Source organism: Lissotriton vulgaris, chromosome 2_1, assembly GCF_964263255.1.
Source record: "Lissotriton vulgaris chromosome 2_1, aLisVul1.2, whole genome shotgun sequence".
Classification (NCBI taxonomy): domain Eukaryota; kingdom Metazoa; phylum Chordata; class Amphibia; order Caudata; family Salamandridae; genus Lissotriton; species Lissotriton vulgaris.
Window position 1 is genome coordinate 647,700,883 of NC_141687.1, and position 23,876 is coordinate 647,724,758.

General features: G+C 51.1%; 1 protein-coding gene across 1 annotated transcript in view; it reads right to left on the reverse strand.

Annotated features, from left to right (window-relative positions):
- Nucleotides 1-23,876, reverse strand: part of VPS13C (vacuolar protein sorting 13 homolog C) — a 2,437,235-nt gene that overhangs the window by 1,612,557 nt on the left and 800,802 nt on the right. The window contains exon 33 of the mRNA XM_086955811.1: nucleotides 17,860-17,963. Coding sequence (XP_086811937.1) covers nucleotides 17,860-17,963 — 104 coding nt within the window. The remainder of the gene's footprint in view (nucleotides 1-17,859; nucleotides 17,964-23,876) is intronic.

Below are 23,876 nucleotides of genomic sequence, written 5' to 3' on the forward strand. Positions count from 1 at the left end.
ATGCTTGCGCCCGAACCTTCGGCCAGGAGCAGGGGTCTTGTCCTCCACGGAGCTCCAGGCGGGAGCTGCCACAGCCTGCTGCCGCGGCATCTCCTCGGAGGGATACAGTGGATGCTACAGTTACTACACCTGTGGAGAGTAGCGGATTGTTGCCAATTTACAGCTCGGTCGTCGCTACAGAGTTTCCCCCTAGCTCCGAGTTCAACTGTGTGCTACAGTCTGCGATGGGGGACAGTCGGCTGCCGGTGGATTGCCCTCCTGGGTTTTTAACTACACTCTTGTCGCGAGTTTGGTTTGCTTTGATTTGTGACTCTGGTGGCTTGGACATGCTAGAGGGGATTGATACCGAGGGACAACAGTATCCTGGGAGCGGACGCCATTTCTCCTTTGTCTACGCATCGCCCCCCTCCTTAGAGCGGCCATTTCCTAACGTCTTCCTGGACCGCACTGGACTACCATGTAAGAGGGGTGAGGGGCCGTGTCCCAGAACGGGCCAGGGCTAGGAGACTTTCTATGGTTTGATACCCGGGCGGATGGGGGGGAGGCACGGTGGTTCTTGACCTAGGCCTGATTTTTACGGACTGTCCATTGATTCGCCCTGACTGATTTACTGTTTGTTGCTTTGCTTGATACTGTTGTGGGGGCGGGCACTGTTACTTAGGCTGGCGGAGTCTGTATGTATATACGATTGGTCCTCCTCCCGGTCTTCACTCTTGTGGGAGTTCGGGGATGGTTTACTGTTCCTACTCTCCAAGTCACAGGGTTATTTTTCTTTTTCTTTTTCCCTTTGCTTTCTCTTCTTCTTCCTTTCTCTACTCTCGCTATATTTCGGGTTTTTTGGGGCGACAGACACTCTGCTAGGGGGGGGGGGCAGGCCATAGCCTCTGCATGTGTGTAGGGTGGGGGGTTACTTATTGGTTCGAGGAGTTTTTTTCTATGGTGCCTTTTTTGCTCTTCTATGATTTTTCCTTTTTCTCTGGTCGGTGTTAGGCATACTGGGGGATGGGTGGCGGCGTACATGTTTAGGGGTCGTTGAAACAGCTTTCTGGTGGCGTGACTCGTTTGTTACCCTCCTCTGGTCGGGACTTGCATGTGGTGAATCGAACTGTTTGGTGCTGCTGTTCCTAGTCAAGTCCCACCTACACGGACCTGTTTTTTATCTTCTACTAGCTTATGTGCGGAGTACTGTGTTCTGATCTAAATAGTCACTTAAAAAGTTCAAAATTAACCTGCATTGCTCCTGCGTCTGGGTACTGTGGTGTTTCCTGCTCTGTATTCTACGCTACACTTGCTGCTCGACTGCATTACCCTGTCACCGTATTGCATGCACTAGTGCTTCATGTGAGTTCGTGGCCGGCCGGACGGTTGTAGGCCCGTATTTGTACTGACTTTGTGCACAATAAAGGTTTTCAAAAATTTAAAAAAAAAAAAAAAAAAAAAAGAATGCTGCCATCAACATTGGAATACGCTGGGCAAACTGCAGAATATGGGCCGTTATTGGGTCCAGTAAAGCATGAAAGTCTGGTTGCGCAACTTATGGAAGGGTCAGACAGAGATCCAACACGCATTCTTCTCAGCAGAAGATGCATTGGAGAACAGGTAGGTTGCAGTCCATCCAGACTGGTCTAAATGACAGGAAACAAGAGGTGCTTATTTCCCTAAGGCAAGTTGTGCCGAGATGTTGTACCATGCGATCACGGTATTTACGCTCCAGTAGTGCTTTTGCCATCTCTTTTGTAACTGAGATGTCCATTGCGTAGCAAAAAAACTTCAGTCAGGCTACCTGATATTAGAAACAGGATCTGCAGACGTCTTCCAGAAATGCTTACAAATACAGTGTGTATAAAGTTTGGTATAACTCCGAGGACCATCTGAAAGGTGTTTAACAGCCCAAACCTATGATCTTAAATAGGTGGACTATACCTATCGTATAAGACATGTTAAAGATACGATTTACCATTTCTGTAAAATGGAAAGGGGAGTTCGTACGTATGAGTGCCTGTATCTCAGCCGAGGACCTTGTGATCTGGAGATCAAAAGTCTGTCATGCGGAGGTTAAGGCCACGGTTTTCTGTAGGAGCATGGCTTTCACTCTGCTCAGAGCATCAAACCGTATAACGGAAACATTAAACGAAGACTATAACGGTGCCTACCTGACTTTGTGTGTCGGTGGAAACAATACTTGCATAAAGCAAGTAACCCTGGAGCTCATGGTGACGAGATATGCGATGCCCGGGAGCATACCACAACAACCTTGATCGTTCAGCATCAAATAACTCCCATTTCAAAGCAAATTGAATAACGGGTAATAACGGCTGCTGGGGTACCCCTCAAGTGACAGGATAGATTCGCTACTGAACCATTACAGGCCTGTGGAGCATAATTTCTCCAGTATTAGAGGTGTCTTTCATAGATTCACATGCTTGAATATTCCCCGTCGTCGAAGTGGGAGTCCCACGGTAAATAAAATAGCAATAATGCTAATATATATACATATTTAATATCATAATAAATCATAAAACAGATAAAATATATACTGAAAAACCTCAACAAAGGTTCCTACATAGGAATGCATTAGAGAGAAAAAACTCATTTGCAACATATCAGTGTCATTATGTTAGTCCAAACTGCAGCCAATTAGGTTCAAGCACCCTCTAGAAACTTCTCCTCAGAAGCTCAAGCCCTCAAATTTTCTACCGCACGTCGTGTGAAGGGAGTCTCCCTGAGCTCTGCTCAGTTTTTCTTCATATCTACTCTTCTACTCAGTGTTTTCTCAAAATGTCAAGTAAGAAGTCTTTATTTAGACCTTGCTCTTCCTGTGGGAAACTGCGTTTGTTTGAGAAGGACCCCCACCAAAAGTGTATTTACGGCTTGTATCCAGAACACAAGGTAGCGGACTGTAAGTTCTGTAGAACTTTCCCTCCTAAAACCCTCGTAGCCAGGGAGGGTCGTCTCCTTTTATGGCTGAAGCGCCTTCATGATAAGGACGCAGTTTTATCAGAAGCAGAAAGTTTCCAGTCAGGCCCTTCTTCTGTGGCTTCCAAGCGTGGCAGTGTTCAGGAGTTGCCATCTCCTTTTCTAAAGAAGAAAAAGCTGGCTTTGACTGTAGCTACAGTACCACCTACTGCTACTATGACTGCTGTGTCTACGCCCACGAGACCTGGCTCTCAGGCGTCTTTTCCAGCCTCTATAAGTGTGGTTACACTTATGACAGCGCGGTCGTCGACGGGTTCGTCGACGACCATTCCATCGACAAGATTGGCTACTGTGGATTTGTCGACGACTTCTGTCACAACGACGTCGGCGTCGTCTGCGAAATTCTCGTTGACGGCTTTCACGTCTACGAAAGCCTCTACCTCTTCAGTCTCGTCGACGGTCCCTATTATATCATCGACGAAGAAGCCAACGTCGACGAAGAAATCATCGTCGACGGTTCCGTCGACGTCGAAGGTCCCGTCGATGGCTAAGCTCCAGTCGACGTCGAAGACTCCGTCGACGAAGACACCGTCGACGTCGAAGACACCGTCGACGTCGAAGACACCGTCGACGACCCAGTCGACGTCGAAAACACCGTTGACGTCGAGGACCACGTCGACCAGCTCATCGACGACAACTTCGTCGACGGCGAAGTTTTCATCCAAGGATTCGACGACGATCCCGTCGACAAAAACAACGTCGACGGTAGTATCAAAGCCTCCTGTGTCGACGAATACATCCAAGACATCGTCGTCGACGCAAGGGTCTACGTCAACGGCTGTGTCGACGACAGCTTCAAGTTCTCTGTCCTTCGCCAATATGCCCTTAGTGCCCTTGGACACTTCAGTCCCTGCAACGGAGTCTTCTATCAGCATTGTGGAGGATTCTGCTCTCCAACTGCAAACACCTACTCTACAGCCACCTTCTCCGTTGTTCGCATCGGACCATGAGACGGAATCCGTTCCAGATGAAACTGTTTATGGTGATGCTCAGAGTCCATCGGATTTAATAATCAAATGTCAGGACACTAGTTCTGAAGAAGATGAGGATGAGACTGTAGACCAGCACGAGGAACAATGCGTGCAGGTTCCTATGGCGGCTATTCCAGTATCGCTATTTTCCAACCTCCAACATATGTTGGATGATTATAATAGAAGATTTCCGCCTACCCCCCAGGGTACTCCGGGACATGTTACCTCTGACGCAGCAATGTCTTTTCAGCCTCAGCAAACACCTCCTAGGCAATCTGCTCCTTCAGAAAATCCGCGTGCAACTCTCCCCACTAATTCACAACAAGATGTGGATGATGAATCAGAGCCGGAAAGAGAGGAAGGTGAGGTTAATCAGGATACAGATGATGAACAAGATCCATATATGGCGGAATTCGATGACTATCGAGTTCAGACACCCTCGCCACAACAGGGCGCTTCCAGTGATTCACCTCCGGTTGACATCGCTAGCTTCCATAAATTGATGGATAAAGCGGCGGACCGCTTCAAGTTACCTAGGGTGCAGCGAGAGGAAGACTGTTTCCTTTATGATTTTAAGAACCAGCCTTATAAGCAAGTCCATACCATACCAATCATAGTATTTGTTTGGAAAGAGGGGCTAAAGATCATGCAGGCTCCTAACTCCTTGCCTGCTCAAATACCTTGATTAGAGAAGAAATATAAGGCCCCAACGGGCTCGCCTGCATGTTTACTCTCGCATCTTAAGCCAGACTCCATAGTGACTCAGGCAGCGCAACGTCGTGCGCGCAACCCAGCAGCACCTATCACTTCCCCTCCCGATAGAGAGGGTCGACGTTTAGATGCAATTGGAAAGAAGTTTTCGTCCATGGCGTCTACTTCAGCCCGTGCCGCAAATGCTCTAGCCATTTTAGGTTGTTTCGACCGTCAAATGTGGTCAGACATTTCCGTGCTGCTTGCGCAACTTCCGGAAACATCCAAAGCGGAAGCGCTCCAGATCCTTCAGGATGGGCAAAGAGCTTCGGAGGAAATGATTGACTGTGCTGTGGACGTGGCAAGTACTGCCTTCCGTATTCTTGCCAGTGCTGCGGTGCTCCGACGCCAGGGATGGTTGAAATCCACGTCGTTCAGGCACGAGGTCCAGTCAAAAATACTTGACATGCCGTATGATGGTGAATCTTTGTTTGGTTCTCACATCGATGAATCATTGGAGACAATAAAGAAAGATACCGACACAGCAAAGTCGCTTGGGTCCTTACAGTTCAAAAAGCAGCCTTTTCGTGGAGCGCGTGGACGGGGCACCTCGTCCAATTTTTCACGAGGAGGACAATCGCAGTACCGCCAGTACAATCAGGGAAACCAACGTTACTCAAATCAGCAATCTTCTCGTCAACAACACTCCAAGTCCTATAGAGGAAAGTCTAATTATAGAGGTTCCAACAACAACAACAAACGTCAATGACTTTCGAGTTCAGCAGAATGTTGGAGGGCGAATCTCGCAGTTTTACTCCCAGTGGTCTCAAATAACATCAGACCAATGGGTTTTGGACATTGTGCGCAAGGGTCACGCCTTGGAGTTCACAGAGATTCCTCCTCATTCTCCGCCTTCGGGTCCGCCACCTCCCCATCTAGAAGAACTACAACATCAAGTTCTACTTTTGTTAACAAAGGGTGCAGTCGAAGTGGTTCCTGTATCTCAGCGAGGGAAAGGTTTCTATTCAAGGTTTTTCCTCATTCTAAAGAAGACTGGGGAGTGGCGTCCCATTATGGACTTGAGAGCTCTCAATCTATTCCTAAAGCAACAATCTTTCCGCATGTTGACGTTGTCGGAAGTCTTGCGACTTCTCTGCAGCGGAGATTTTTTGACGACAATAGACCTGCAAGACGCCTATTTTCATGTGCCAATTATCCATCGACATCGGCAATACTTGAGGTTCAAGGTGGGTCACGTTCACTATCAGTTCAAAGTCCTACCTTTTGGCCTCCGATCAGCTCCTCGTGTTTTCACGAAGGTTCTGGCTCCGGTCATGGCTCAGCTGCGTCTTCAGGGAGTCCAGATATTTCCTTACCTGGAAGATTGTCTTCTAAAATCCCAATCCTCGCTCCAGTTGGCTCACGACACACGTTTGTGCCAAACCCTGTTCAAGTCTCTAGGGTTGACCATCAATGTGGAAAAGTCACACTTCACACCTCTGCGGAACAGGAACTTCCTCGGAGCTATCCTAGACACGGACGTGTCAAAAGCGTTCGTCTCCATCGAACGGCGACAGAAGATAGTTCGTCTGGTCTCAACCATCAGGTCAAAAAAGTCAGTTTCAGTGCGGATGTTAAAATCATTTCTGGGGATGGCATCATCTTGTATCGCACTGATCCCAAATTGCAGGTTACGTACCCGTCCTATAGAGGAGGAATTGGACCTGCAATGGCGACAAGTGTCAGGGTCGTTCAACGACCAGGTGACAGTCACACCCCGCATGAAGACCGGTCTGCTCTGGTGGGAACAACAAACCAATCTGGACGAAGGGGTTTCTTTCCTTGCCCAGCCTCCGGATCTGACATTGACCACGGATGCGTCCATGGAAGGATGGGGTGCCCATCTCCTGGGCCTTTCCATCAAGGGAAAATGGACGGCGATTCAGCGAACCTGGCATATCAACCGACTGGAGTTGCTGGCAATCTTCCTGGCGCTCAAGGCATTCTTGCCCGTGGTGCAAGGGGAATCGGTGCTGGTTCAAACAGACAACACCACCAGCATGCACTACATGAACAAACAGGGCGGCACGAAAGAACAAGTTACTTACCTTCGGTAACGATATATCTGTAAGAAACATTAGTTAGTGTTAGATTCCTTACCTTAGAATATCCCCAGGCGTCAGTCTGGATCCGGAAACTTTTGCGTAGCAGTACCCCTGCGCGTCGGTAGGCGTCGTCTGCAGGCGTCCCCTGCGGCTCCGCGTCCGTCGTCGGCGCCGTGATGACGTCGCTGGAGTATATAGACGCCGCCTCCGCGCGCGGACGTCAGTTCTTTGCACACAGCATTTCCGCGCCAGGAGACGCAGAGCCATGAGAGAACCAACACTGGTGCCATGTAAAACTAGGGCCCTGAAAGGGATGTCCTTAACCCTAGGTATCAGTTCGCAGAACGGGGAGGATGGGTGGGTTCGGTAAGGAATCTAACACTAACTAATGTTTCTTACAGATATATCGTTACCAAAGGTAAGTAACTTGTTCATCTGAAAGAAACACGTTAGTGTTAGATTCCTTACCTTAGAATACATACCCCAGCAATACCAACCCCGGTGGTGGGTCTGCGAACCAATACAATACTACACCAGAAAGTCCTGGAGGACAGAACGGCCAAAGAAGCCATCCCTCCGGACTTGACTGTCCAGGCAGTAGTGCCTCGCAAAGGTGTGCAGCGAGGCCCACGTAGCCGCTTGGCAAATGTCCTGCAAGGGGACTCCCCGGCCCAGGGCAGTAGTAGCCGCCGTGGCCCGAGTGGAATGGGCCCTCAGCCCAAAAGGAGGCTCCTTCCGAGCCAAAGAGTAGCACGCTTTGATGCAGAGAACGACCCATCGAGAGATGGTTCGTTTACAGACCGCCCGTCCCTTCTTCGCACCCACGTAGCCAACAAACAGCTGGTCATCCACCCGGAACTGGCGTGTGCGATCCATGTAAAATGAAAGCGCACGTTTTGGGTCCAGACGATGGAGCCGCTCCTCATCCTTTGAAGGATGCAGAGGCGGGAAGAAGGAAGGGAGGGTGATGGACTGCCCGATGTGAAAGGCCGAAACAACCTTGGGCAGGAAAGAAGGTCTAGTCCTCAGAACCACCTTGTCAGGATGAATGGACAGGAAAGGGGGTTGGACAGAAAGAGCCTGGAGCTCACTCACTCTCCTGGCAGAGGTGATGGCAACCAGGAAAGCCGTCTTTAAAGTCAGGAGACGGAGAGGACAAGAATGAAGGGGCTCAAAGGGAGCACACATCAGAAAGGTTAGAACCAGGTTCAAATCCCACTGGGGCATCACAAACGGAACAGGTGGAAACATGTGAGTGATGCCCTTCAAGAATCGAGTTACAATCGGGGATTTGAACAAAGAAGGCTGATCAGGAAGCCTCAAAAAGGCTGAAAGGGCAGAAAGGTAGCCCTTGATAGTGCCCAGAGCAGAGCCCTGCTGGGCAAGAGAAAGAAGAAACAGAAGAACCTCCGAAAGAGGGGCAGAAAGAGGATCCACAGCCTTTGCTGTGCACCATGCCACAAATCTGTTCCACGGACAGGCGTATACCGACTTAGTGGAGGGACGCCTGGCTGCCAGAATAACATCACAGACTTCAGGAGGCAAGTCAAATGGCCTCAACTGCCGCCGCTCAATCTCCAAGCATGGAGGTGGAGACTGGACAGGTTCGGGTGGAGGACCGTCCCCTGCTGCTGCGACAGAAGGTCCTCCTGAAGGGGCAGGCGGATCGGGGGACCGACTGACATGCTGAGTAGCTCGGGATACCAGTACCTTCGAGCCCAGTCCGGAGCCACAAGGATAACTTGGGCCCGGTCGCGCCTGATCTTCTTCAGCACTCTGGGCAGAAGTGGTATAGGCGGAAAGGCGTATAACAGACCGCAACTCCACTCGCGCCGAAAGGCGTCGCCGTGCGAGTGCCGTCTTGGAAACTCCAACACGCAGTACTGATGACATTGCGCGTTCTCTTCTGTGGCGAATAGATCTAACCAAGGCTCTCCCCATTGCAGAAAGATGCCTTGCGCCACGTCCGAGTTCAGACGCCATTCGTGATCCATCGAGCACCAACGGCTGAGTTCGTCCGCCCTGGCGTTCAGGGAACCTGCCAGGTGTTGAACCGTCAGAGTCACGCCCTGACGTTCCAGCCATTGCCAGAGGCGCAGAGCCTCCTGGCAAAGGGTCCACGACCCCACTCCGCCCTGTTTGTTGCAGTACCACATGGCGGTGGTGTTGTCGGTGAACACCTGCACTACACTCCCGTTGACAAAGGGGAGGAATGCCTTCAGTGCCAGACGAATCGCCCGCAGCTCCAACAGGTTGATATGGAGCCGGGACTCCGCCGGAGACCAGATGCCTCTGATCTCTGCCTCTCCCAAGTGGCCACCCCAGCCCTGGAGGGACGCGTCCGTCACGACAACGTGCTCCGGTTGGGGAAGGGAGAGGGATCTGCCTCTGACCCAATCGCGGTCCGTAAGCCACCACTGCAGTTGTCTCGCAGTGCCCTCCGAGATCAAGACGTGGTCGGACAAGTTGCCCTGATGCTGGGCCCACTGAAACTTCAGGTCCCACTGCAGAGCCCGCATCCGCCACCGGGCGTGATGCACCAGAAGGATGCAGGAAGCCATCAGTCCCAGCAGCCGCAGCGTCAACCTGACCGAAACCCGGGATAGCGGCTGAAAGATGGGAATCAAAGCCTGAATATCCCGAACCCGCCGTCCTGGAGGATAAACCCGAAACTGCGCCGAGTCCAGAACCGCTCCGATGAAAAGGAGCTTTTGAGAGGGACACAGGTGTGATTTCGGCACATTGATGGAGAACCCCAGGTCGTGCAAGAGGTCTGCCGTCATCTGAAGGTGGTGGACGACTGTCTGGGGCGAGCCCGCCTTCAACAACCAGTCGTCTAGGTAGGGGAAGACTGAAACCCCCAACCTGCGCAGATGGGCTGCGACCACCGCCATCACCTTTGTGAACCCCCGGGGGGCGCTGGTAAGGCCGAAGGGAAGCACGATAAACTGAAAGTGCTCCCGGCCTACCGTGAACCGCAGGTAACGCCGGTGGGCCGGCAGGACGGGGATGTGAAAATAGGCATCCTGCAAGTCCAACGCTACCATCCAGTCTTGTGGGTCTAGAGCAGCCAAGACCTGAGCTAACGTCAACATCTTGAACTTCTCCTTCCGGAGGAAGCCGTTGACGTTCCTTAGATCCAAGATAGGACGTAGGCCCCCCTTGTCCTTCTTGGGTACCAGAAAGTAGTGGGAATAACAACCACGCCCTACTTCTGGCCCAGGAACGCGCTCGATGGCCCCCTTGGCCAAGAGGGCCGTAACTTCCTCCTGCAGAAGTGTCAAGTGGTCCCCCGACACACGGTGGTTCTGCGGTGGCATGGCTGGAGGAGTGGTCTCGAAGGGGAGGGAGTAGCCCCTTCGGACGATTTGCAGCACCCACCTGTCCGAAGTGATCGTGCGCCAGTGAGCGTGGTGATGGCGAACCCTGCCACCCACTGGCGTCACATGGGCCGAAAGCACGGACTAGGAGGATTTTGAGGCAGATGCTGCGGGGGGAGGTGTGGTCTGACCCCGCCGTTGTCCCCGACCGCCACCACGGCGGTTTCCACGGCCGCCACCGCGTTGAAAGGATTGTTGCGGCGCGTGGCTGGCAGCACGTGTGGGGGCGCCCCTTCCTTGGCCACGAAAGGGACGAAACGAACCCGTTTGCTGACGCTGGGTCGAGAGACCCAAGGACTTGGCTGTGACCCTGGAGTCCTTGAAGCGTTCCAGCGCGTGGTCCGCCTTGTCACCGAACAGGTGACAGCCATCGAACGGCATGTCCATCAATGTATTCTGGACATCGGCCGAAAAGTTGGCGGATCTCAGCCAGGCGTGGCGACGAATCGCCACCGTCGTTGACATAGCTCTGCCCAGCGAGTCGGTCGTATCAAGACCACACCGTATCGAATATTTCGCTGCATCTCGGCCCTCAGCCACAGCCTGACCGAGTTTTGCCCGCACCTCCATGGGGCATTCTGGCAGCAGTTCCGCGACCGTATCCCACACAGAGTGGGTGTAGCGGCCCAAGAGGCAAGCGGTGTTGCAAGACCGCAGGCCCAAACTAATGGACGAGAAGACCTTCTTGCCAAACTGGTCATACCTCTTGGATTCCCGGTCGGGCGGGGCCGACGGGAATGCGGACTGGGAGGTCGAGGCCTGGATCACCAGACTCTCAGGAGTGGGGTGGGTAGACAGGAACTTGGGGTCGTCCGGACAAGGACGGTGGCGCCTGGCCACGTTCGGATCAACAGGCGCACCTGAAGCGGGCCTGGACCACGTGCCCAACAGAACGTCTGACAAGGCTTCATTAAACGGCAGCAGTGGCTCCTGTGGGCATGACTGCGGTTTGAAGACCTCAGTGAGGATGTTAGGCCTCACGGCCGCGACGGGGAGCTCAAGGTGTAAGGCCTTGGCAGCCCTCATCAGCACCACTGAATATGCAGCTCCCTCCACCGATGCCACGGATGGAGGAGAGATCAAACCAGGGTTAGGAGAGTCGTTCAGACCACTGGCATCCCCCAAGTCACCTGTCCAGTCCGGGTCATACTGGCACTCGCGTGACAGAGGGTCCTCGGACCCCTCCCAACCTTCACCGAACTCTTCATCCTCTCCGTATTCGGAGTCAACGATGTAGACCGGCTCCTCGGGGTTCATGGGCCCCACCGGCGCCGAGCCCGGCGTCGAGCGACGCCGGTCCGACTCCGCGTCCGGCGTCGGGGAAGGTAGGGGGACGGCGCCGCCCGGAGCCGGCGTCGGAGCCCCGTTGCCGGACGGAGCCGGCACCGGAGAACCGGCGCCGCGCGGGGACGGCGTCGGGGGTAACCCCGATGGTAACGGCGCCGGAGAGGCCGGAAGACCAGCCGGCGCCGATCCCGAAGGCCCTTGCGGCGCCGGGGTCGGAGCCGTCGGCGGCGCTGGGGCCAGAGCACCCGACGGCGCCGAGGCAGGGACACCCGAACCGCCAGGGCCCCCAGACGGTGGCACTGGGCCCGAAGGCGCCGTAGGCCCCGTCGGAGAACCGAGCGCCCTCATGGCCATGAGGAACGCCTCGATCTCCTCAGGCGTCGCGCCGTGCCCAGGGACCGGAGGGTATGAGGCAGGCCGCGCCGGCGACTCTCGCGGAGCCGCGGGGTTGGGGGGTTGGGGTCACCCGAGCCCCCGGCCGCATCGCGCGAGCGTCGGGGGGGAGTCGGGGGTACGATGACGACGCCCCGACTTCTTGTGCTTCTTACCTGATGAGCCTGACGAGTGGTGTCGACTTCCGGAACGCTCGGCGCGGCTCCGCGACCGCTCCCTCGAACGCTCTCTCGACCTCCGGCCGGACCGGGACCGCTCCCGGTCCCGACGTGGGGCCGACACCCGGAGCTCCAGTAGCTTGCGGGACCGCTCCCGCCTAGCCTTGTTGGTGAGGGCCCGGCAGTCGACGCAGGAGTCCACGTCGTGGTCAGGGCCCAGACACCGGAGACAGAGGCGGTGATGGTCTGTGACCGACATCGTGCGCTAACAGTCATCACAGTGCTTGAACCCAGGCATCCTATCAGGCACAAAGAGTGAAATAACTATCGAAAAACTTGGTCAAAAGACCGGAGTACTGCTCTTCAGATCTGCGTCCACTGGCGCGGAAAAAAGAAGAACTGACGTCAGCGTGCGGAGGCGGCGTCTATATACTCCAGCGACGTCATCACGGCGCACGACGCCGACGACGGACGCGGAGCCGCAGGGGACGCCTGCAGACGACACCTACCGACGCGCAGGGGTACTGCTACGCAAAAGTTTCCGGATCCAGACTGACGCCTGGGGATATTCTAAGGTAAGGAATCTAACACTAACGTGTTTCTTTCAGATTCTCAGCCTCTGTCTCGTCTAGCTCAAAGAATTTGGGAATGGGCACTTCGTCACAACATTTCTTTGACGGCAGTTCATCTGCCGGGAGCATCCAACATACTGGCAGATTCCCTGAGCAGGTCTGCGTCATCCACTCACGAATGGGAGTTTCACCAACCAACTCTAGACCTGGTGTTCCAACGATGGGGTCATCCCAAGATAGACCTATTTGCAACCCCAGTGAATCGGAACTGCCAGACTTTCGCAAGTTGGCATCCTCATCCAGAATCCAGCGGCAATGCCCTACTCATGGATTGGAGCGGACTGTTTGCTTATGCGTTTCCACCGATCCCATTGGTGCCAAGAACGTTGTGGAAGATGCGCAGGCAACCCTGCCGCTTGATTCTAATCGCCCCACGTTGGCCCAGGCAGGCTTGGTTTTCGGAACTCCTTCTAATGTCACAATGCAAGCCCAATCATCTACATCCACGTTCGGACCATCGGACGATGGACGGCGGGCAAATTTGCCATCCAGACCCGTCGACGCTTCAATTGTCGGCATGGAACCTGAATACGTTGAATTTGCCTCCTTAACTATGCCCCAAGAATGTAGAGACATTCTAGCGTCTGCTAGAGCTCCATCAACCATCAAAACATATAAGTTAAAGTGGAAGCGTTTCTGTCATTGGTGCGCTGCATCCAACATTCATCCAATTGATTCCACTCCGGACCAACTTTTACCGTTCTTTCTGAGCCTCGCTCAGTCTGGTCTCTCACATGCCATATTGAGAGTCTTTCTGGCAGCCATTTCACGCTACCGCCATGATAGCTCTACGTCTCTCTGTTCATCCAGAATCATCCGACAGTTCTTTAAAGGTCTTTTCAGGAAGTTTCCTCCGTTAAGGCGCCCTCTTCCGGCATGGCACCTCAACGTGGTATTATCACAACTTATGAAGCCTCCATTTGAGCCGATTCACCGAGCACAAATAAAGTTTCTTACCTGGAAGGTTGCTTTACTTTTGGCTTTAACATCGTCTCGTTGTGTAAGTGACCTACACGCTTTTACCATCAAGCCTCCGTATTTACAGTTTAAGCCCGATGGAGTGTCACTTCGTACCAATCCTTCTTTTCTACCAAAAGTACCTACTGACTTCCATTTGAACGAACCTGTCTTCTTAAAGACTTTTTTCCCGGATCCTAAATCTCCAGCAGAACAACGACTACATTCTTTAGACATAAAGCGTTGTCTAAAATTCTACATTTCCAGAACAGCCCCTTTCCGTAAATCCGATCAGCTATTTGTAGCATATGGACTGCTGCGAAAAGGGCTTTCAGTGACTAAACAAACAGTGGCACGATGGCTCTCTTCAGCCATATCCTTTTGTCATCAGCAGGCTGGCAGGCCTTTACCGAGTCCAGTGAAGGCACATTCAACAAGAGCGATGGCATCGTCCACCGCGTTGTTTGCGGGGGTGCCTCTACACCAGATTTGTCGAGCAGCGACATGGTCCAGTAGGCACACCTTTACCAGACATTATTGTTTGGAAGCTGTCAACGAAGCGGATACCGCAGTTGGGCAAGCAGTGCTTCGTCATCTTTTCAAATAAGGTGAGCCTCTGTTCCCTCCTCCATTTCTTGAGATTGCCTTTGCTTTTAAGCTATATGTTGTTCTTTTCAAGTGTTAAGAATTATTGCAATCTCAGTTCTAGGAGGTTACTGCTATCTATTCTATTCAAGCATGTGAATCTATGAAAGACACCCCTAATACTGGAGAAGAACAATTGTTACTTACCTGTAAACAGGTGGTTCTCCCGTATTGGTGTATTTCATAGATTCACATGCGACCCTCCCTCCTCCCCTCAGAGGCTCTTGTTCTCCTCATACGCTCTTATTACTTGTGCTACGAAAATCTGAGGGCTTGAGCTTCTGAGGAGAAGGTTCTAGAGGGTGCTTGAGCCTCATTGGCTGCAGTTTGGACTAACATAATGACACTGATATGTTGCAAATGAGTTTTTTCTCTCTAATGCATTCCTATGTAGGAACCTTTGTTGAGGGTTTTCAGTATATATTTTATCTGTTTTATGATTTATTATGATATTACATATGTATATATATTAGCATTATTGCTATTTTATTTACCGTGGGACTCCCACTTCGACGACGGGGAATATTCAAGCATGTGAATCTATGAAAGACACCAATACTGGAGAACCACCTGTTTACAGGTAACAATTGTTCATCCTGGCATATGAGAGATCCACTTAAAGCGTTCTCACAGTTTGTGCAGCTGAGAAATACTTCCAGATTCCCACTCCTGCTTCAAAATCTGTATGGTAATTCCCAAGATTCCTTGATGGAATCCCTTTCCATTTCTTCATATGTGCCTGCCTGTTGTTGTTCTAGGCAGTACTGAAACTGGAAAGTCGTGACTAGTAATATTATGTGGTCATGGATCAACCATTCTGTGGATGGGGACTCTGCCCCAGTAAAAGGTAATCTGTCCAGATTTTCAATATACAGCATTATATTTTGCTCCCCTTTGTGCCATTTTCATCTGTTTTTCTGTTATATTGTATGCAGAAAACAGCGACGTACAGTTGATAAAACGTCAAGGCACATAACCTGCGCACATTATTTGCAGCGTCCAGCTCCGTAACAGAATAGAACATAATTGCGATTGCCCGGGCTGTAGTATGGACAAATCTTGTTCTAGTACATCAATAGCAGAAGATACAATGTTGCCCATTAATAAATTCTGCAAGTTAACACAGTCATGCCATTGTCAGCTACAGCTAACGCCTTTTCTAAATTGATCCTATCTATTTCTCGTAGTCTCTCTGTTGCTTCTTGTTGGGAGATTTTCTAAATATTATTATGGACTGCATAATAGACACTGGGTATGTTGGCCTATGTACCAGCTAGCTCACAGTGCCTCTAGACACTTCTCTTACCAAGGAGGGAATCGTTTTGGCAACTATTGAACATGACAACCCTGATCCCTCAGGACCATGGAAACAGTATACTACTTTTCGCTCAGTCACTCATGCTCACTCATCTCAGAGAGTTACACAGAATAAATGGTATGGTAGTTTTTTAATAAGTATTTATTGAACAGTTGTTATTCTAGTGTCAAATAGGTGCGCTGAAACAACCATTAGAAAGTAAAAGATATACATTTTTAGAAGCACTAAAAAAGCAAAAGGGTGGTAGATTTCTCCCTTTTTGCTCTAACAATAAATACAGGCAAGTATATAAAATACATGACAATAAAAATGCATGCTCCTACGATGCTACCTTAACGAGATGTACCCAAGTGTACCTAGCATGTAAGTAGGCTTTAAGCCAAGAATAACTCTAGGATAAAGTCAAACCCATTTCCTGAAGTGAGGGACACAGTCTAGGTCTCGAGTTGGACACCCCACGAGGGATGTTAGACCACTGCGAGATGGAGTATCTGCATGCATGAACCTCAGCGTTTCGTGTCAGTGTGTGTTGGCAGGGAAATCCTGATCTCCTCTACTTGTCTCAGCAAGATGTGATGTTTTTATACACAAAGGTCTCCCCGGGGGTTCTACCTTGCTGTGCCACTTGTCGGACTTAGGATGACATAGGGAATGAACTTTATACATAGTTATTATACAAGAGATGGTAGTCCTGCTGAGTGTCCAAGAATCCACATGAATATAGTATGAGGCGTTTACCAGGGAAAATCCTGCGTTCTTTGTGCAGTGTCGTATCTTGGTAAAAGGTCAGTCTCTGGGAACCGTTATGTGTGTAATGTAGGGGAGAGTATAGGTGAAAGGTTACAATGTTACCTGAGCATATATTGGGGTACCTATATGGAATACAACAGAAGGGAACACGGCCTGGGATGTAGAGGGCTGCAACATCAAGCATGCAGGGGTGGGGTGTTGAATGAGGAGCTTTAGGTCGCCCAGAGCAGGGCGATGGTGGCGTGCAAATGTCCTATTCACGGGAGCCCCTGTGCTAGGCTTGGACCACGTGCCTAGAAGGACATCAGTTAGTGCCGCAATGAATGGAAAATGGGGTTCAGGCGTGGTAGCCCCATGCTGAAGCACTTCAGTCAGGAGATTAGTTCTGATCTGCACGGAATGCAGCTCTAGTCCTAGGACTTCGGCCGCCCTCTTAACCTCCATAGCTCCAGTTGTTGGAGAGAGCATGCCAGTGTCTGGAAGAATGTCCAGTCCACTGGCTACCCCAAGTTCCCCATACGAGTCCATCTGTTCTGTAGAGTCATGCAGGTGTTTCAAAGGGTCCATAGATCATTCCTATTCCTCTCCCGAGCCTAAAACATCTTCAAAGTGTTCAGGTGACAAAATAGAACTCATGGGTTCACTCTGCGTCGGAATCGGCGTCGAGCAATGCCTTTCCGACTCTGTGCCGTCGAGGATAAGGATAGCGCTGGCACCGTCAGTGGGCATCGTCGGCACAGACTTCAGGTCCGACGTTGGGGGAGGTCGCGATGGCACGACTGCGTCAGTGCTCCTTACTTTGTTGACGATCGAGGAGAAGATGAAGTCTACTTGGACTTCTTCTTCTTCTTGCGCCTCTTCCCTGAGTGTCCCGAAGACATTGAGTGGGTCAAAGACTACTTGGGGCTCCGGAAGTGGTCCCAAGACCTCGTCTTCTTCGATTGGGACCACGACCACCACAGAGTTCGCTGGTCGTGTCGAATGCCAGGCTATAAAATCTTCATAGCCCGCTCCCGCAAGGCCTATAGAGCAGTAGCCCGACAGTCTGAGCACAACTACGAATTGTGGTTGTGCTCGAGACACTAGAGACAGACGAGGTAGGGGTCGGTAACTGACATCATGCGGTGACAGGCACGGCACGGCTAAAACCCCGTCTTCCTCTAACACAGCCCCCCCACAAAGTTGGAAATAATTTCGAAGTCAACAAAAAGTCAAGAAAAGGCCTGTGAAAAAGCAACAGAGGGATAGCTCTTCCAGGATTGGTGCTTAGCAGGCGCAGAAAAAAAACCTGACATATGTGCTCCTGGGTGGGGCCTATATAGGTGACAGCGACATCCTAACTTACGCTACCAATGGCGACATCACGTGGAGCTGAATGGAGAAACACAAAAGCGTGTGCAAGGGGTATTGCTCAAACAAAAGTTTACAGATATGCCTAGGAAATTCAAAGGTAAGGAATCTGCATCTAGAAGTCTTTATCAGGCTTCTCGATTCTGCACACATGGAAAACATACCCAGGAAGGGAGCCCAGATTTCAATCCAATTATTTTCATACGGTACCTTCAGAATTGACAGGGAAAGATAAACAGACCAATACCTTCTTATGAATCGTTTTTGGGTCAACATCTGTCACGATTACATCCTGAAGTCTGGCAAAAAATTGTGTCTCACTTGATTGAAGAAAAATGGAGGAATTTAGTCCTGTGTGGAAAAAAAATGCAAATGGTTTCATAATAACTGTATGCGAATGAGATTATGGTCAAGTTTATATTTTAAGGAGACATTTGAATTCAAGAGCTTTAAGTCAAAACGTTAGCACACAGTAACTGCCTAAACCCAAAATATATTATTCAACGTAGGTTGGTAAATAGCTTATATAATCATGTGCATCAAAAGCTCTGGTGTCAATGTTTAGAAGAACATGATTAATACAACAATGGTAAATTGAGTACGTGTTTGTATGAATAGCTCTGGCTGATTGAAAGGACCTTTCTGAGAGTCAATAGTATAAAGCACACCCACTCATAAGCTCTCTGGAACACAGATAGAAAAAAGTTCAAATCACTCACCATCACAGAGTGTCTAAAACATGAAGGTACTAAACAAAATTACATTCTTAATACCAAATCTGCATTCGTTAAAAAACATATCTAGCAAGGATTCGAACCAGCAAAATCTTAAAGTTTGTTCGAACAAAAACCACATTGCAGTGAAGCAACGGAGGAGGTTAGAGGTCTCAGAAGACACCCTATTGCCATGTACTGAGATGCTTTGTTGCTCCGCTGCAGAAACAAGTAAACATCTCCACTGATCATTAAAGCTCCACCTCAGAACCCGTCTGTACAAGAAGACATCATTTCCATCACGCTGCTTCTCAGGTTCCACTCCAAAAACATGAGTCTACAAGAACTGAAACCCACCATTAACTATCCCACATCAACAACATGCCATTGCTGACATACCCACTACTATCTCTCTTCTAACATGCAAGCGAAATTGTTTAGGTCTAGGACTATAAAAATAATTGGCTGTGTATATGTGTGAAGACAATGGTAATTAAATACTAAGAACGATGGCTCTTTATTTCTATCAGAACATGTACACTAAATCATTTGGGAAGACATCCACGTTACTGAAAAAAAATATATATACTGTACTCCTCATTGCTGTGAGGCGACTTCTACATACAGTCTTACTTTGAAGGCGGATGAAAAAAAGAGGACTACAACTCTTTAAGAAATCTTGACTACATAAGTTTGATATCCTGCCCTGAGAAGCCATCCAGGCTAACGTGGACGTTATTCTACATTCACTGAGAAGCCCCTCTCACATCAAGACTTTCCTGACAACCTTAAAACAAAATGAAGAAAAACACGTTTCTCTGATTGTCAAGCAGAATCAAAGTTTTGAACTTTCCAACAGGTCATCACCCACATTTGTACATCACATAAAACATGTCCCCGTCAAGGAATGATTAGTTCTTATAATACCGAAAAACTCATTCATGACTCCATAGATAAGGATATTATTGGGTGACTTGAGGCTTCTCCGTAGAGATCAGTATCCAATCTTTCTTACATAGCAATATCATTAACTGCAGGGTTTGGTACTTTTTATCAGAGTAAATAAAAATACAGCTTTAGAGGTGCGATCCATTAGCTTCCACAGACCCACAGATACGATCAAATACCTAAGGTGAAATGTTCTAAAAGCAAAGCTGCCTCTAAATTGTATTTTCTAAATGGAGAGTAAAATCAATGTTCTCATATTGGGCTTCGGATCAAAGGTAGATCTGAGATACTAAATTTTGATTAGCATTTGGCCGGATAGTTAAGGTCTCATCGCAATCTTTAACTGAAGAAATGCATGCAACAACCCAGACGTGTGAATGCCATGAGGTGTGGAAAACAAATCACTAGTCAGTAATACCCAGGGGCGTAACAAACACCCCCGCAGCCCCCACGGTGCGGGGGCCCCCAAGTCTCCAGTGGATGAAGGGGGCCACTCAGCTGAGCTCTCGGTAGAGAGCTGTCTCTCTCTCTCTCTCTCTCTAAAGCAGCTGCTGCTGTCTGCAGCCTGCTCCTCGCTCCTCGCGCTGCTGACCTTTGACTGAAGAGAAACAAAGTATCAACTTCCATTGTTTCTCTTCAGTCAAAGCCACGAGCCAGGCCCGGAAAGAGGAGGGGGTGGGGGCCCTAGGAGAGTGCATTCTCCTCAGGGCACTATTCCTTTGAGAAGGGAGGAGGCCAGGGCTGTGAGGGGTGGGGGAGGGGGGGGGGGCTGTTAGGGTTTGGGGGCCTACATGGGCTGGGGACCTCTTAATGTGATTGTGGCACCCTTAAAAAAACTGCTTCCCTGCCTCCCCCTACAAGTTATCTAAAGACACAATTACAATGTTGAAGCTGGCTCTGTGTTTCCACATCAGCATTTTAAAAGCATTCTTACCTTTTCTGGATGATTTTAGCCGGCTCGACTACGCATGTCTAACATGCGAAAGTGAAAGCGATTTGCACACCCCTCTTGAGTGGGCCTCCGTAAATGTGGAGAGCTGGTATGCTGGCATGTGGCGAAGACACAGTGTTCTGCTATGTGATTGTGCACAGGTTGGCCCATGGTGAAATATAATTATTAGAAAGAACGCTCCAGATGTAGAAGCATTTCCTCAGCCACCAAGTTTGCGAGAAGGAACGAGACAGTGAGTACGTTTATTTTTATTGTTGAAAGGTGAAACAGAGGTCTCGGTGGAATGGGATAACGGGCCTGCAAGTAAGGGAAGATTATCTCTGTTCAGACGGCCTATAGGTCCTTTCTCCAACATATGTGCCTGTGTAATATAGTTTGTAATTACTGTGACAATTTTAAGAACTTTTATACATAATAGAAACAGTGTTTTCCGACAAGTCATGGTTCTTTTAAACAAAATACAATTTTAATTGCTTGCTTTATGTAGTCCGTTTCACGCTCACCCTGACATCTGTTTAAGTCCTCCAAGTCATTTGTTATTCTCTCGGTGTACCATGTCAACCTTACCTCTGAGTTCGGTAAGCCGAGTTACAGTGACAATCCTTATGTACCGCAGACGGAGGTGTCAAAATGGCATTTGTACAAACATTAATTTTATTGTGAGAGAAAAGCATCCTCATTAAATCATGAATGCATGCGAGGGTGATGTGCTCTCTGCCCACCCTTGTTTGGGCGATATATTGTTGGTAGTTCTTAGTATTTACTGTGTATCCTTGGCTTGGGATGGTAGCACTTTCCTTGTATATCCATAGTACATATGGATACTGGAGGGAAACTGCAAACTGATAGTAGAGCACCTGCGATGCATTTACTAAAAATAAAAAGCTTGTCTATTGAAGAAAGTGATCAGCTTACGTTTTGGAGTCCAGGCGGAGGGGGAGAAGGGTGCAAGCAAAGGGGAGAAGGGGGCAAGGCAGAGGGGAGAAGGGTGCAAGGTAGAGAGGAGAAGGGTGCAAGGCAGAGAGGAGAAGGGTGCAAGGCAGAGGGGAGAAGGGTGCAAGGCAGAGGGGAGAAGGGTGCAAGGCAGAGAGGAGAAAGGGCAAAGGCGGAGGGGGAGAAGGGTGCAAGGCAGAGGGGAGAAGGATGCAAGGCGGAGAGGAGATGGGTGCAAGGCAGAGGGGAGAAGGGTGCAAGGCAGAGGGGAGAAGGGCGCAAGGCAGAGGGGAGAAGGGTGCAAGGCGGAGAGGAGAAGGGTGCAAGGTAGGGAAGGGTGCAAGGCGGAAGGGGAGAAGGTTGCAAGGCAGAGGGGAGAAGAGTGCAAGACGGAGGGTAGATGGGTGCAAGGCGGAGGAGAGAAGGGTGCAAGGCCGAGGGGAGAAGGGTACAAGGCCGAGGGGAGAAGAGTGCAAGGCGAAGGGGAGATGGGTGCAAGGCAGAGGGGAGAAGGGTGCAAGGCCGAGGGGAGAAGAGTGCAAGGCGGAGGGGAGAAGAGTACATGGCAGAGGGGAGAAGGGTGCAAGGCCGAGGGGAGAAGGGTGCAAGGCCGAGGGGAGAAGGGTGCAAGGCGGAAAGGAGAAGGGTGCAAGGCGGAGGGGAGAAGAGTGCAAGGCAGAGGGGAGATGGGTGCAAGGCAGAGGGGAGAAGGGTGCAAGGCAGAGGGGAGAAGGGTGCAAGGCCGAGGGGAGAAGGGTGCAAGGCCGAGGGGAGAAGGGTGCAAGGCAGAGAGGAGAAGGGTGCAAGGCGGAGGGGAGAAGAGTGGAAGGTGGATGGGAGATGGGTGCAAGGCAGAGGGGAGAAGGGTGCAAGGCCGAGGGGAGAAGGGTGCAAGGCCGAGGGGAGAAGGGTGCAAGGCCGAGGGGAGAAGGGTGCAAGGCAGAGAGGAGAAGGGTGCAAGGCAGAGGGGAGAAGGGTGCAAGGCAGAGAGGAGAAAGGGCAAAGGCGGAGGGGGAGAAGGGTGCAAGGCAGAGAGGAGAAAAGGCGGAGGGGGAGAAGGGTGCAAGGCAGAGTGGAGAAGGGTGCAAGGCGGAGAGGAGAAGGGTGCAAGGCGGAGAGGAGAAGGGTGCAAGGCGGAGAGGAGAAGGGTGCAAGGCAGAGGGGAGAAGGGTGGAAGGCAGAGAGGAGAAGGGTGCACGGCAGAGAGGAGAAAGGTTCAAGGCAGAGGGGAGAAGGGTGCACGGCAGAGAGGAGAAGGGTGCAAGGCAGAGGGGAGAAGGGTGCAAGGCAGAGAGGAGAAGGGTGCAAGTCAGAGAGGGGAGAAGGGTGCAAGGCAGAGTGGAGAAGGGTGCAAGGCAGAGTGGAGAAGGGTGCAAGGCAGAGTGGAGAAGGGTGCAAGGAGGAGAGGAGAAGGGTGCAAGGGAGAGGGGAGAATGGTGCATGGGAGAGGGGAGAAGGGTGCAAGGCAGAGGGGAGAAGGGTGCAAGGGAGAGGGGAGAAGGGTGCAAGGCGGAGTGGAGAAGGGTGCAAGGCAGAGAGGAGAAGAGTGCAAGGCAGAGGGGAGAAGGGTGCAAGGGAGAGGGGAGAAGGGTGCAAGGCGGAGTGGAGAAGGGTGAATGGCGGAGAGGAGAAGGGTGCAAGGGAGAGGGGAGAAGGGTGCAAGGCGGAGTGGAGAAGGGTGAATGGCGGAGAGGAGAAGGGTGCAAGGGAGAGGGGAGAAGGGTGCAAGGCCGAGGGGAGAAGGGTGCAAGGCCGAGGGGAGAAGGGTGCAAGGCAGAGGGGAGAAGGGTGCAAGGCAGAGGGGAAAAGGGTGCAAGGCGGAGTGGAGAAGGGTGCAAGGCGGAGTGGAGAAGGGTGCAAGGAAGAGAGGAGAAGGGTGCAAGGTGCAAGGAAGAGGGAAGAATGGTGCAACGGGGAGGGGGAGAAGGGTGCAAGGCGGAGGGGAGAAGGGTGCAAGGCGGAGGGGAGAAGGGTGCAAGGTGGAGAGGAGAAGGGTGCAAGGCAGAGAGGAGAAGGGTGCACGGTAGAGAAGGCTGCAATGCTGCAAGGCAGAGAAGGAGAAGGTTGCAAGGCAGAGAGGAGACGGGTGCAAGGCAGAGAGGAGACGGGTGCAAGGCAGAGGGGAGAAGGGTGCAAGGCAGAGGGGAGTAGGATGCAAGGCAGAGAGGAGATGGGTGCAAGGCAGAGAGAAGAAGGGTGCAAGGCAGAGGGGAGTAGGATGCAAGACAGAGGGGAGAAGGGTGCAAGGCAGAGGGGAGAAGGATGCAAGGCAGAGTGGAGAATGGTGCAAGGTAGAAAAGGGTGCAAGGCGGAGGTGGAGGAGGGTGCAAGAGGGAGGGCGAGAAGGGTGCTGCAAGGCAGAGGGGTGCAAGGGGGATGGAGATGAAGTTAAAAATGTGCCCCCCCGCCCCACCGGAAACATTTCTGCGGATGCCCATGGAACGCACACTACTTTGTGAGAGAGAGTGGGAGAGAGTGGAGAGAGAGAGAGAGTGGAGAGAGAGAGTGGAGAGAGAGAGTAGAGAGAGAGAGAGTGGAGAGAGAGAGTGAGGGTGGAGAGAGAGGGTGGAGAGAGAGAGTGGAGAGAGAGTGGAGTGAGGTAGTGGAGAGAGAGTAGAGAGAGAGAGTGGAGAGAGTGAGGGTGGAGAGAGAGGGTGGAGAGAGAGAGAGTGGAGAGAGAGTGGAGAGAGAGTGGAGTGAGGTAGTGGAGAGAGAGTA